General features: G+C 39.8%; 1 protein-coding gene across 1 annotated transcript in view; it reads left to right on the forward strand.

The window, feature by feature from the left end:
• The window catches only part of LOC141430975 (coronin-1C-A-like), a 54,516-nt gene that overhangs the window by 10,913 nt on the left and 27,475 nt on the right, over positions 1 to 16,128 (forward strand). The window contains exons 4-10 of the mRNA XM_074091885.1: positions 5,742 to 5,864; positions 7,385 to 7,528; positions 8,142 to 8,272; positions 9,380 to 9,487; positions 10,818 to 10,992; positions 12,352 to 12,415; positions 13,001 to 13,089. Of these exons, the coding sequence (XP_073947986.1) occupies positions 5,742 to 5,864; positions 7,385 to 7,528; positions 8,142 to 8,272; positions 9,380 to 9,487; positions 10,818 to 10,992; positions 12,352 to 12,415; positions 13,001 to 13,089 (834 nt within the window). The remainder of the gene's footprint in view (positions 1 to 5,741; positions 5,865 to 7,384; positions 7,529 to 8,141; positions 8,273 to 9,379; positions 9,488 to 10,817; positions 10,993 to 12,351; positions 12,416 to 13,000; positions 13,090 to 16,128) is intronic.

Here is a 16,128-nt window from a genome sequence, read left to right on the forward strand (position 1 = left end):
GCGGTAAATTTATAGTGATACGACTAGTAGGTACAATTTTCGATTCGATTTTACGAATATTTTTATAACACTGATTGGCGGCTCTCACTTATGGTTACACCTGAATCTATAAAATATGTAAACAATGCGAATACCTAATGTTTGTGTTACACCATCTAATCGCTGGCACATTCAGATAATGCCAACGGATTGGCCCAAAATGTGCTCATTTGGCGGCCGGCCATGTCTCGTAAACATTGGCCGATGTTTGATCAAATGATGGCTGGAGTTTAGTAAAATTGTTAATTTTAACTACATAATTGCGGCCAGCGAAACATGAACTGTTTTTATGTAGGTGTTTTACAAAAACAGCAAATGAGCTTTGTCACTACCATTTCATATTTTTCTTGTTACCTACTACAGCGAGATTTTCTTAAATACTTACTATATTTAATTTGGCTAGCTTGGTTGCCAGCTTTTGGTTTTCTCACTCGTTTCTCGACAACTCGAGTTCGTCTTTCCTAAGCCATATTTGGAACTATACTTTTCCCGTGGCTTCGCACGCGTATGCCATTAAATCAATATAATATAATATAATAGTAGGGGAGCCCAAGAGGGGATTTCGGGATTTACTAAAGCGCGACAGATTAATATACAGGGGGATACCTTGTACCCGGTTAAGTCCTTCCACCAACTATGAGCCCCATATACATGGCTGCTCGTCAAGGATAAAGGATCAGATTAGTAAAAAAAAGTTCATCATCTGGAATTCCCGAGCGCGTCAGATGGTAGGATGAGCTAGTTACATACTAAAACGTGTATATTCTACTAATCTGACAATTTGAGAGTGAGGTAAAGAAGGGGTAGGGTGAGAAAGTTGTAAAAAAAAAACGTCATCTCGACATTCTCGAGCGTGGCTAAATTTTTTTTTGTTTTGAAGGGAATAATTCAAGAATTACGAAAAATATATAATCTGACGGTTTCCACAAGCCGAAATAACAAACATCCATCGATAAAGTTTATTGCGTGCAGCTACGTGATGCCTATATTCCCCTCTGCGCGTTGCTATTCCTCTCTCACTCTTTCTCTATCTATTACTCTCTCACTCCGTCCCCATTCTGGTTTCTGTTGCCATGACCAGGGCTTGTTAACGTTACCAAATTCACACTATAAGTAACGTTAAATAACGGTAAAAATCATAAAAATACCTAAGTAAGAAAATATAACGTTAATTGGTAACTTAACATTACGGTAACGTTACCTAATTAACGTTATTTTTACCGGTAAATTTACTATTAATTTAGAAAAAAATAATTGAGAAAAAAATACTCAAAAAAAAATTTTTTTTATAATTATTTTCTTATAAATACAGTATTCTACTTAAAAAAAAAGTGTCCGTATTTTTTTTCCAATGCATATATATACATTGACGAGTTCTTACGTGACACGCTCGGTAGAACTCTGTTGCAGGGAGCCACTGCAGGGCTACCTACGAAACTCGAAGTTCGTATCGTGCGGTCCCTCTGACACTTAATTTAATACGAGAGCGAGAGGGACGGTGCTATACGAACTTCGAGTTTCGTAGTAGCCCTGCTGCTGCCTTTATCAAGTTTTTTTGATAAGAGCGGCAAATGCTGACTGCAACAAGGTTCTAACTAGTGTCACATACGAACTTGTCAAGGTATTGAAGTTGATCGCTGCCTGTTCATACTGCCGGCAAAAACTCTTGTCTCCTCTAGCTTGTCGCCAGCAACATGAGCTAACGAAGGCAATACTCGCTCCTCTCACGAAGTGCTGACATGGCGACATGGCGTGTACGGTCTATGTAAAACATAGACCACTGGTCACATATCCATAGGTCACTGGTTCAAATCCGGTTCGAAGGACCATAAAGATGTACGGGACAATGTAGTCTCGAACGAGTCTTGGATGATAGTTGAATTGATATATGGCAGATTACTGAAGTAATGATTTATTTGATAATTGATTACAATTGATACACCGATGCACACCGTGGCGGATAAATGTGCACTGACTCAAATGCTAATAATATAATGAAATTACACAATACTACGTGAAATGCTGACAAAAGGAATGTGCGGTTTACATAGACCGTACATGGCGCTTATATTTTTTACAAACATTGGTTGATGTTGGCGCAAACGTTTGATTAATGGATTTTTTTTACCTAAAATAGCTTTAATTGTTAACCGTGCCAACACCGTGATTTTTATTCTTTAATAATAGAGTGACTGAAAGTTGAAACCTTGCTCTGTAAGTAAACGAATGCACCTTGTGTTTTTGGAATTCAGGAGCTGACCTCAATATACATGTTTGCCAAGTTATTTCTGCATTTACCGCACCTGTACCTACTTATACATCATAAAATCATACTAAAAATATAAATAATTAAAAGTGTCTTTGTCTTATTTAACTTTTTTCTCTATTTAGAATAATGAAATAATTCGTATAATTTCAATACGAGTATTATTACTTAAACTTTCGTGAGACATTGATAAAACTTACTAAATTAAACCATATTAAATATAATGACCCGGATAACTCACGTCTTAAATGGAGTTTAGCTCGACATGTTTCGGGCTAAACTCGATTTAAGACGTGAGTTATCCGGGTCATTATATTTAATATGAGTGAGTCTCACGATAGTTTCATGTTCAAAATTAAACCATTCAACTCAAGATTATAAGCCAGGAACGGTCTGCCTAGTTTCGATCTTTTCGGTAGATCTTTTTCAAGGTGAGTGCCGGGAACGCCACCGTCGTGAACACACACCTATGTAAGGATCTACCGAAAAGATCGAAATTAGTCGGACCGTTCCTGACTTATTATAATCGTGAGTTGATCCATTTTTAACCCCCGACGCAAAAAGAGGGGTGTTATAAGTTTAACCGTTATGTGTGTCTGTTCAATCTGTGGCACCGTAGCTCTTAAACGGGTGGACTGATTTTAATGCGATTTTTTTTATTTGAAAGCAGGTTTTCTAGCGATGGTTCTTAGACATGTTTTAACAAAATAGTTATTTTATCTTAAAATTTTATAACGAAACAACAACACATTGAAATACGAGAATAGTATAGTTATAAAAAGGTACGAAACAGCAAATTATTTTATTTATACCTTATTTATACTCTAAATAGGTATAGCGCATTATGAAAATTTAGATATACAGATAGTGTTTAGCGAAGAGAAAAATTAAATCGGTTTAAAATTGGATTTATAGTGATTTTTTGAAAAATCTATATACCTGTGAGAGAGAGAGAGAGAGAGAGAGAGAGCTTGAAAATTGTTTTTCTATTCGATAACAGGCATTGTGTAGTTTTAATTTATAAAACATATACAAAATAGTCAAATACCGTATTGTATGTTACTCTTCAGAAAAAAAAATTGCGACAAATTATCAGCATTTTTTTAAGCATTTTTTAAATGTTCACCTGGCAAACCCTACACGGGACAATTCCACCGGGGGCAAATCCGCGAGCGCGAGCTAATTTTCCGTACAATTTTCAAACATCACGATACGACGCGCTTGCCAAAAGCCACTCAGAATGATCACTCAGTTCCAGTTTGTATATTATTTTAAACGCGACCTGATTATGTATGTAAACTCGTGCACGCCACTTCGCTAATTAGTCTCACTAATGAACTTTCACTGTTAAGTTAGTGTGAAAGTTTATTAAAACTGCAGTTTTATTATCGAAAATACAAACTGAAATATAGATGCACAGAAAAAACAGAAAAATAAGACCATCACTGGGAATCGAACCCAGGTCCTCGGTAATCCGTACCGCGTGCTATACCGCTACACCACTGATGGTCAACGGTACCGACACGAATTTTCCCTATGCACCTCATATCTCAGCTTGTGTTTCTTACTTAGTCACTTAAGCAGCGACGCTAGCGACATCTATGCCGTAAGCCCTCAAACTTTTTCGGCATTCCTTTGGAACTAACCGCTCACCCGGACAAGAGATATCGTTTCTAAGCAATCAAAACCGACCGACCGAGTGACCGTAAAAGTAAAAATTTGGAATTGAAATAAAAAATACAAAAAGATTCCAAAAAAAAACCAATCTTAGTTTTATTATCCTGTTTTTTTAATGCGGTCCGGCGCGTCGCGCGGGGCTGTGACAGTTTTTTTCTGTTCATTGCTGCTGCCAGGTAGGTGCCGCTGTGCGACGAGCGTCTCGGCCGCGCAATGAATAGAACACGCTCGTGCGGAAAGTAGAGATGGGTAAATCCGGATCTGAAGATTGAAAGGAGACAGATCCTCAAGCGGATCCGAATCCCTTATTGACTCTTTTCAAACCTTATCGACTCCGAGGAGTTACTAACTCCGACCAACCTATTGGATCGAGTGACCCACAATCGGCGAAACTGTAGTGTATTGATCCCAGCTGGATCGGCCGGGCGCCATAGACAAATAAATGACGACCGGATGGCTAAGTGGCTAAGTGGTTAGAGAACCTGACTACGAAGCTTGAGGTCCCGGGTTCCAATCCCGGCCGGTGCAGATATTTGTATGAATAATACGAATGTTTGTTCTGAGATCTTGTATGTTTAATATGTATTTAAGTATGTATTTATCTATATAAGTATGTTTATCCGTTGTAGGTCAATTGGTGTCAAGTGTACCATGATATTTATTTATTTATTATATATTTAAATGATCGCTTAAAAGAACCGGATTCAATAAAGGAGTCGGAGTCGGTACCGATACCGGAGGTGAATTTAGTGAATCGGATCACTTCTCGGAGTCGAAATTATCCATGTCTAACGTCTAAGTCCATTGTAAGAGCCTAAAGCTGATTGGTCTGGTGCGTATATCCGCTCGACTCTGGTATGAAAGCACACTCTAAATAAAACAGTTCTAGATGTACAAGATATACCGCCAGTATGTTTACTACTGTAGTTTCACTACAGATAACAGTATTTTTAGAATTTTAATTTTATTCAAATGCTAGCGTAGCGTAACTTTTATATTATGACCGAGCAGCTACTTTTAGTGCATTCTTAGAGATTTTTATACAATAATTAAACTTTCATCATAACAATTATTTCTCATATTAAACGTTCGCAAGGATTATATTATAGCTGTTGTCCGCAGCTTTATCTAAAAATAACTAATAGATAAAATGATGATGATGATAACCGCAGTAGAACTAAGGTTACCGACATAGCACAAGAATTGCGAAACTGAAGTGGCAGTGGGCGGGGCACATTGCTCACAGGACTGATGGCCGGTGATCAGAAGGTTCTCGAATGGCGTCCGCGGACCGGGAAACGAGTTGTGGCCTCTGTTTAGGCCTCCAACAAGATGGAGCGACGACCTGGTTAAGATCGCGGGATCGCGTTGGATGCGGAAAGCACAATACCGGTCTGAGTGGAGAGCCTTGGGGGAGGCCTATGCCCAGCAGTGGACGTCTTTCGGCTGACATGATGATGATGATGAATACATAAAAACTCGCCTAAATTACCTAAACTGACGCCTTGTTGTCTGTCGTTAGGCACGTTAGATAAGTATGTAGCCTCTATCATGTGTCCGTACAGGCCACAGTATAGAGATCGCTCTCCAGTCAGATGTTATGCTTATGCCTGGAAATCGAAATCCGAAGTTGAAGGAAGAGTGTTGGAAACGTCGTAGTAGTTCATCTATTCGGTGACTAGATGGCGCTAGACTCTCAACAAAGAGAAAGAAAGAAAATATTTATTATGTTTAATATGTTTTGTTTTTTCCGTTGCAGGTTGGGCGCATCCCAGCCGACCACCCACTGGTGGGCGGGCACAAGGGCCCCGTGCTGGACATCGCGTGGTGCCCCCACAATGACAACGTCATTGCCAGTGGCTCGGAAGACTGTGTCGTCAAGGTGAGTGGTCATCATTATGTCAATTCCCTCGGGCCAGTATTAAGCGTTGTACAGTCAGCTGCATTAACATCTGCCACAGCGGAGCGTGCAAAAATATCTGCAACGTCTTACTGGCCTTAGAAATATAGTCATATCAGATATTTATGCGCGTTTGTTGTGTCATATGGTCTTGTTCCAACACGGCAAATATCGTTAAAAAAATTAGGCACTATGTTATTTCTTTTATGAAAACAAAAGACAATATTTACGCCGCATAAGGCCGCGTTTCCACCAAAGATGTGTGAAGATGTGTTGCGAGGAATGTGTTTTTCATCAACCAATTGGGAGGGTGCGAAGTACTAGGTGGGGGTAATGAAATCTATCGCAGCGCTCATAGTGGCTAAAAGAAGAAATAATCTAGGCTCTGTCATCTGTCATACTCATATGAATCTGTCATTAACAAAGCAATTTGTATAGACTTCAACTACCTAATTTTAGTAATAGATGTTTGTGTTATGATGCGAGCTTGAATTATTGAACACTGTCCCTGTTTTGTTCTTAACTCCTCTACATCTCGGACATGTCCAGCAACAATTTTCCTTATGAGACGGTTTGTGTTTGAAATTTTATATTGAGTGATACTCACAAAACCGGTCTTCAAAATGATACTCATTTTGATCTGAAAACGATATTTAATTTATTACTAGCGATATAAGAACAATTATATAATTTTACTATTATTCAAAGAAACTAATAAGATAGCTTTATCTTTTCGTTTTACAGTAAAAGTACAACTAAACATGAAGTAAACAAACCCTGACATAACGAAAATAAACACACTTTTTGAATAAATTTCACTTACCTCATTTAATTTTAAGACCAAAAATGAATTCACAACCTTTTGTCCACCAAAATCACGGTATCACAGTAATTTTGTATTATAAATTAATACGTTATAGGTTTGATTTTTGTCACAATGTCGCGATGAAATTTCAAAACGTCAGATCATCAGAGCTAAAAAAGTTGCGGACGCTAGATGGCGCTGATGTCGTGCACAGAGTCAATAGAAACGCTTCATTTACCTCAACAGAAACACTTCTATTGTTTCATGAACAACACGTTCCTCGCAACGCAGGATGCAGATCTCTAGTGGAAAAGCAGCTTAAGTTTGTGTTAGGTTTTGGCACAGATATAGATTACACTAGATTACGCAAATGCATCTACTTCGCGTGTCCGAATCCGACCAAACGTCGGGGTTGGCCCCATACAAAGACTGACCGCTAACTGACTAATCATGACTAGTGACTGACTCGAGCCCCACGGCGCGGGCGGGCGGCGCATTCGAATCGATTTTGCGCGGGTATCGGGGAATTCACATCGCTAATTCGCTCTTGAGATGTCACAGTAGATATAAAAAAGTAACACGGTTGGTTTTCATACAGATTGAGGTGTTTGCGTTATCTAGTGTATTCTATATCTGTGGATTTTGGCAATGAAGATTATTTGAGTTGAGTTAGTTGACCGGTGTTGTTTGTGTCCAGGTGTGGCAGATCCCGGACGGCGGCCTGTCCCGCACCCTGACGGAGCCCGTGGTGGACCTGGTGTTCCACCAGCGGCGCGTCGGGCTCGTGCTGTGGCACCCCACCGCGCAGAATGTGCTGCTCACCGCCGGCTCCGACAACCAGGTCAGTGGGACTAGGGGATGATGGGTTAGTATCGGGAGCGCCAAAGTTCGCACACTTTTCTCTAGCCATACTGTAATGTTTGTCCGAATCACCAACGAAAAACGAGCCTACCAATTCCTGAAAGGTCGGCTACGCACCTGTGATTCCCCTCATGTCGCGGGTGTCCATGGGCGACGGTGATATAAATAAAATATCGTTTGTCCTATTTTTTCCCACTGAAACCTTAAATTTTTCTGAAAATTTTAAATGGTCATTCTATAGAAAACTATGGTTAGGTTTTTTTCATAGAAACTCAGCAATTATTGGATTCAGACAAAAAAAAAGACTTATTAGAAACGATCATTCTGACAAACATTCGGACTTTCAATGAGTACGCGAGCCTATATGGACCCGTTAGTATTATTTCGTCTAAAAAGTAGCTGGTCTAAGTAGCAAATTAGAATTAGCAGTTTGTCTAAGTATCAAGTGGTCTAAGAAGCAGATCCTAGATATCTAATGGTTTACGCGGCGTGCAAGAATTTAGTAAACATTCGAATAGTTATCAAGATTGCACAGTTGTTGCAAGCGTGTAGAGGCTTACAGCTGGTGGGTGGTGCGTGGTGGCGTGTTCCAGATGGCGATATGGAACGTGGGCACGGGCGAGGTGCTGATGACGCTGGACTGCCACCCGGACCTGATCTACTCGGCCTGCTGGAACTGGACCGGCTCCAAGCTGCTCACCACCTGTCGCGACAAGAAGATACGGTACGGCGACATACGACACAGATATAGGCTATTTCTACGACAGGCGAAAAAATTTACAATGGCAAACTACTTATTACATTTGTTAATTAAACTTTCGAATAGTGAACGTGGCGTTTGTTCTTCTGTGCAGCGTTATGTCTAGAGAACAATACGGTATTTGACGGTATTATCGAATAGAGAAACAATTTTTAAGCTACCTTTACAAATAACAAAGTTATAAAGGTTTGAAATTCAAGATTAGACAGAGAAAGACATACTGGCATGTGACGTCACACGCCAGTACCGCCATACTTGCTGCATAGAGAAAAGCGTTAGAGAAAGGGACAGGTATATAGATATTTCAAAAAAAACATAAATCCAATTTTTCAACCGATTTAAATTTTCTCTTCGCTAAACACTATCTGTTTATCAATATTTTCATAATAATATTAAGATATGGCAAAATCAGGAGTTGTCAAATACCGTATTCATGAACAACCTACCTCAACAAAGCCGACTTCGATGTATGACACTTGCTAAAGTCCTCAAAGCCACAATAGTCCGCACCGCCACTAAGTCTCGCTGACTGTTGCCTTTTTTACGGTCGAAGGCGAAGGACTTGCGCCAATCAGCCACTGACAGCAAAGAGGATGAAAATTCAAAATTGTATTCTGTTATAGCATGACACTTAGAGATACACGCGAAAGATTACGCCATATTCCGTTTTTTCGCCTGCCGTTGAAACTAAGTATACTTACAGTCTTAGCTGTCATTGTCACTTCTCATTCATCGACTCCTGATGTTTATATATCCCAGAGGTTCCCAAAGTGGTCCAGGTGTGGAATCCTAGGGATCCACGGGGGAGCAGACAGGGGTCCACGTTGGCATGAAAGAAAAATGGGAGTTTTAATCTCAGAGGTGGGCCTCAGAGTAAAAATTTATATGTGAAATTACATTTGAAATCCACCACGACCTTTAAGGTGAAGGAAAACATCGTGAGGCAACCTGCACGAATCCGCAAAGCGTTTGAATGGTGTGTGTGAAGTACCCAATCCACACTGGAGCGCCCTGCAGTATACGTCCCATATAGGCAGAGATGATGATGATGGCGTTTTTGTCTTGTCCCAGCATCATCGACCCCCGCAAGGGCGAGGTGGAGGCGGAGGCGATCGCGCACGAGGGCAGCAAGGCGTCGCGCGCCATCTTCCTCAAGCACGGACTCGTCTTCACCACCGGGTAAGTGTCGTCACCAACCTGAACGGCTCCGGCTTGAAAATCTCACCTTCCCGAAACGTACACTTTCCCTAAAAGTGCACTTTCTGCTAAATGTACACTCCCAAAAGGGACACTTTCCCATTTGGGGCACTTTTTCCAAAGTTTCACTATTTCAAAAAAGCACTTTTCTAAAACGCACACTTTCCCAAAAGGTATACTTTCCCAAATGGAGCACTTTTCCGTAAAGTGCACCAAAATGCACACATTTGGTATGAGTATGTGTATTATTCACGGCGATGAAATAGTAAAAAAAAAAAAAAATTTTGCATATTTGTTATATATGGAATGGAACGTGAATCCACTATAATTTAGTAAAATCCCGATTTCAATTCAACTGCCTGTTCTAATCTACTACGCGTGCGAAGCCGTGGCTAAAATCTAGTTTGTAATACAAGCGAATTCTTAATTTTAAAACCTAAAATATTTCTGGCATCTATCAGGCATAATTCAAAGATTTCATGTTAAATAAAATCTGATATTTGGTGAGTGTGCGCAGTACATGATCTAATTCCTCCATCTCCATTTTGCCAACGTACTTCCGGGCGGCGGGAGCGTTCCATTGGCCCGCACAAAGCGGTTTTTTTTTATTCGACTGGATGGCAAACGAGCAAGTGGGTCTCCTGATGGTAAGAGATCACCACTGCCCATAGACACTCGCAACACCAGGGGGTTTGCAGATGCGTTGCCAACCTAGAGGCCTAAGATGGGATACCTCAAGTGCCAGTAATTGCACCGGCTGTCTTACTCTCCACGCCGAAACACAACAGTGCAAGCACTGCTGCTTCACGGCAGGATTAGCGAGCAAGATGGTGGTAGCAATCCGGTTGGGTTAGGTTTGCTTCATCTTTCATAATGCGAACTGCTAAAGAATGGGATTCGCTCCCGTCGTCTGTATTTCCTTATAAATAAAATCTAGGGCTCTTCAAGGCTACAGTGAATGAATAGGCTGTTACTGAACCAGTGAGATACACCTTGGCCTCATCTGCACTTAATATCAGGTGAGGTGGGGTCAATCAAGGTCAGTTATTTAGAAAAATGACCGATGGATGGATGGCCGTTGGGGCCGAAAAGTTCTCGAGTGGAGGCCGCTGATCGGCAAGCGCAGCGTAGGACGTCCACCAACAAGATGGACGGATGACCTGGTTAAAGCCGCAGGTTTACGGTGGATGCAGGCCGCTGCCAACCGAAGCAACTGGAGATCTGTGGGGGAGGCCTATGTCCAACAGTGGACGTCCTACGGCTGAGATGATGATGAAAAAAAAAATCTTCTTAATAACTTGGTTTCTTACAGTTTCAGCCGAATGTCGGAGCGGCAGTACTCGTTGCGCACCCCGGACGCGCTCGGCGAGCCGATAGTAACCGTCGAGATAGACACGAGCAACGGCGTCATGTTCCCGCTGTATGACCCTGACACCAACCTCATATACCTGTGCGGGAAGGGCGACTCCGTAATTAGGTACTTCGAGGTGAGTGTCTGGTGAGAGAGATGGATCAAGCGTGATATATGACAAAGGAACCACAGATATAGATTACACTAGATAACGCAAACACCTCAATCTGTATGAAAACCAACCGTGTCACTTTTTTATATCTACTGTGACGTCTCAAGAGCGAATTAGCGATGTGAATTCCCCGATGTCCGCGCAAAATCGATTCGAATGCGCCGCCCGCCCGCGCCGTGGGGCTCGAGTCAGTCACTAGTCATGATTAGTCAGTTAGCGGTCAGTCTTTGTATGGGGCCAACCCCGACGTTTGGTCGGGGTTCGGACACGCGAAGTAGATGCATTTGCGTAATCTAGTGTAATCTATATCTATGGAAAAGACCATGGGCAGAAATGTTCTCACCCACCAACAGAAATGAAAATTGACTCATTTAATAGATCTTGGCAACCTGATGATTTTTTTACTACGACGAGGATCGCTCTATGTATGGGGTTTTCTTGGAAAATGTATTTTGTTTTTATATATTTTTTGCTCATTTCATTGAAAGTTACAGGAAGAAGGTTATAGAAACATAAAAAATAAACATAAAACCCCCATACATAGGGTGATCATGGGGTTGCGAAGACCCATTAACTGAGACATGTTTCATTGCTTGGACAGTACCCATATAAATTTGCCCATTGTTCTTTAGGCGCAAGCCACACAAGAAACGAGGTGGGACGGGGGCACGGGGCGAGGGCGTCTCCGCCTCGTCTCTTCTGTGTGGCCTGCACCTTAAGCAGGCGCGGCTCACTCCGCGTTTACGTTCTTCGCTACAAGTAGCCGGGTACCACTCTGTAGTGGCCTATTCAGCGGTTGTCTCGCACAGCCTCGGATCACCCCTGCTATCGGTGATGCGGTTCGCATTTTCTTCGTTATTACACAGCCATAACGTTCCGTTTGGTTGCGCTAGAGTCGACGGCCTCGGAGCGGCCATAAAGCAGCGTTTCCACCAGAGATGTGCGAGGAATATGTTTTTCATTAACCAATAGAAACGGTTCATTTACCTCGCCTCGCTCCGCCCAGCTGTTTCCACCAGAGATGTGCTGTGCGAGGATGTGTAAATGAAGCGTTTCTATTGGTTAATGATAAACACATCGCTCGCAACACATCCTCGCACATTAGGTATTGGTGGAAACGCTGCTTAAATCATTAAGCGTAATCTAATAAAAAGGCAATCTTCGTTTGGAACAAAGGAATGGTTCCTTTGTACTTGTATTATTTATTCTGTGCCTTAAGTCATTGCTGAGTAGAAAAAATGTACGAAACGTAATGTTTTTCTTACTCACACATAATAAATTATTTGATTGTTTTTATTGTCATTAGTGCCTTTTTTTTTTTAGGTAACACCGGAGCCTCCGTTCGTCCACTACATCAACACCTTCCAGACTCCAGACCCTCAAAGAGGTATTTTTAATCTAAGCTATGTTAAGTTTGTATGGTAAGTCCTATCCAAGTCTGTACTAAATGGCTTCTGGTTAGTATAAATCATTATCGTACTACGAATGACACCGCATAGCCTAAACCGTATTAGAGATAAAGGTTTGAGTTTAATTAGTACTTCGGTTCGATCATCATAAAATATTGGACAAGTATTTTTTGTTTTGTCAATCAAACAGAAAAATGACATAGATGAAGCGCGTCAAAGTGCGGGGGTGGGGGTCCGTGACGTCACGCCGTGCTATAAAGTGTCACGCGGAACATTACCTGGCTTCGGAATTTATTTGTTTAATTTAGAAAAAAAAAACATAAGCGTCCAATATTTTCTGACAATGGTAGTGCCACGAGAGTTGAAGTGCATGATTACACACAGCTACATAAAGGACTGGTTGCACAAAAGGAGAATGAATGAGTAAATGCCAAAATCCCGCTGTCATTACTGACGTATGTATGTCGTAGTTTAACAGATGTACTAATTAGATTTTTTTAGGCAACAGCCTATTCTTTCACCAATCGTAAACTACATCACGTGCCGTTTGTTTGTGTGGCCAGGTATCGGTATGATGCCGAAGCGCGGCTGCGACGTGGCGACCTGCGAGATCGCCAAGTTCTACCGGCTCAACAACTCTGGCCTCTGTCAGGTAAGCTAAATAATATCATCAATTCTTCTTGTCTTTCTAGCTAGTTGGAAGAATTTCAATATAATTTTTGTTTTGAAAGATGACTTACCTTTACCTTTTGATCAAAGTTCCATAATAAAGATTAAAAAAAAAAAGATGTCTCTACCAAGTTCCTTGCGGTGCATTTTCCTTGGCAAGTGGTCTTTCTTTAGTAGTATAAAGAAGTGACATGTAATAGAGAACGCTCTATGCTGTTTACTCACAGAATAAAAGTTTTCATTTCGATATGTAGAAGTGGAAGAGGGCGGATCCATGCATAAAAAAGTGAATTTGTCGTGAAAACGTAACGGTTTTAGCATTGGAGGAGTAAAATAAAAGGAGTTCAGTCATCTGCATTAATATCTGTCACAGCGGAGCGTGCAAAAATATCTATAACACGTTCCTGGAAATAGAGTCGCAACAGTTAATTATTTATGTACGCTTTCTTGTGTCAGATATTGGTGTTAGTGACTGTACAGACGTAGCGATCTTGACAGATTAAAAGACCTATCTTTTAATCTGTCTGTCTTATGAACGAACGATCGGTTTAAGAACGATTTGCGAATTTTTAATTTCTCATAACACAAATATCAGAATTTCAATCTGTCAAAATATTGAGAACGTATAAAAACAATATGCATATAAACAAATTGCCGAATTTCTCAAATCATATTATTCAATTAGCATAATTGTCTTATGCATATTAAAGTACTGTATAATAGTCATGCCGCATAATTACTCAAAGTTCATAATAAACAATTTTTATGCAAACATCGAGGATAATGATCGAAAAGTATAAAACACCTGGCATAAATCCAACAGCAAAGATCATTTGTGAAGCAATTTTATCCGGGCTGCTATGAAAAAAAACCTAATATCGAGGGCTAAGGCAGGAGCTACGCTCCGCTTCGCTCCCGCTTCTGAACCTAACCTGTCCGAGTTGCTTCTGCTCCGAGCCATCTTGCTCGCTCGCTTCGCTCGCTCGCACAAATCAAATGTTTTTTTGCATTTAGCACCCATGATGTTATACCGTCCAATCTTTATTCTAAATGTTGTTATAGATTTTAATAATTATATGATTAATCTGTCATCTCCCAGGATAACAGGATCAAAGGAATTTGGGCACAAATTTGTGCCTCTGGGAGAGGACAGGTTAACCGAATATTCTAAATGAAATAATTGAATATAAGCATTATAGCAATTATTTTTATGACTAATGAATGTTATATTATTTAAAGCTTATGCTCGGTAATAATATGAAATCTGTTTTTATGCAAAATGACTATTATGATTCTTGAACGTAGTAAAATGAAATTATGCTAAAAGTTTGTATGACGATTGAACGGCACCCAAAAGATAGTACAGACGCCCTATAGATCGCAATCAAATGATAGATTTCGCAAACAAAAACTGTCATTTGATTGCGATCCCGAGCATCAGAAACTTTAGGCAATACGGTCACTGATCGATTCACAAGAGCTGGCACGAATGGATTGTGTCACCTTAATATTCTTGTTCGAAAATGTCGAAAATGACAGATGCATAACATTTTCATATTTATGTGATGTGTATTTAAGGTGGAACGATTTCCATACTAATGTATTAACACAATCATGTGCGCTTGAAAGAATAATTTGAAATTAAAATCACATCTGTTGACTTTTATTTGTTCTTTATTTGAGCATTTTTTATTTACGTAAAGAAAGCTTTTGATTAATAGCTTAATCTAGATGATTATTTTAGTTATTTTTTGTCAATATGTGAGTGGACGGCGACAGTATCGTACGCCAACGGCTCGGTTAGTAGTGTGTGTTTCAGCTACGTTGTCAACGCTGACAATTCGATGCTAAGCGACGTTGCCAGATTTCGTTTGATTTGTCTGATCAAAATCACATAATTACCATTTCGAAAGCTCGTTTAACTTTTTTTAAATATTTTTGCTGGCCATAGGTACAAAGTCCGTCAGTCAAAAGACTGAAGTGCAATGTATTGCCAATTCTTTGGGTTTCCGACAGAAATTAGGAAGAAAATCACATAATATTAACGTATTAACAAATAAGTACGAAAATTGCATTAACGGATTATAAATTAGTAGTGATAAAATCAGATAAAGGCTGCATGGCTTGTGCTTTTCCATAAATAAAAATAAAAAAACATCAAGTCAAATGTCAAATTCGTCAAGTCATAATTTTTTGATTCGTTTGTTGTCATAGGTTGTCATGACATTGTAAACTAATGGAGTAATTTTTCCTAAATTAAATTATCGTAATTTGTCCTCGAAACTGGCGGAATTATCATTATCTATAATCTATAATGTGAATGCAGTTATATTTTCAAGTATTGAACTGAATTATAATTCACATTGGAAACTATGAAGCCACGAACTTTGCGAAAAAATACATAAAGCATCAATACTCTGGTCTCGAATAAGACGCATTATAAGGAAATTAAAAGTAAGTACAGTAGAGGCTGAGTACAACATACAACTTCCACCACCCCCGTGGTACAGTCAAGGGCATAAATATATATACGTTCCCAGGCTTCAAAAATACCTGTACAGTTGATTAGCCAGAAATATTTGTACGGTAATCCGGCAAAAATATGTGATCATTTAATTAGTCAAAAAGATGTAGACATTTACAGACCATAAATAAATGTACAATGTCAGTCAAATATATGTAGGCAAATAGGAGGCCATAAATATTATACACGCAAACTTCAGATAACATAAAAACAAAGCTCAAGCCAAAAATATCTATACAGACAAGGGCATTAATATGTACACATAATTCGAAGTATCATATTAAAACTATTTTAAAAAGGTTTCTATCAACTCTATAAATACTGGCCACTTAGTACTCGTACGAGTACTTAATGATAATAATGTATTCGAATGTCAAGTTTGCCATTGATATGCGTCAATTTGATTTGTGTTATGTGTAATGATCTATTTTAATGCTATTCTGGATATCGGTACACATTGATATTATCGAAAATATTTAAAAATGATGTACAGAGTTT

Source organism: Choristoneura fumiferana, chromosome 9 (genome assembly GCF_025370935.1).
Source record: "Choristoneura fumiferana chromosome 9, NRCan_CFum_1, whole genome shotgun sequence".
In the NCBI taxonomy this organism is placed as follows: Eukaryota; Metazoa; Arthropoda; class Insecta; order Lepidoptera; family Tortricidae; genus Choristoneura; species Choristoneura fumiferana.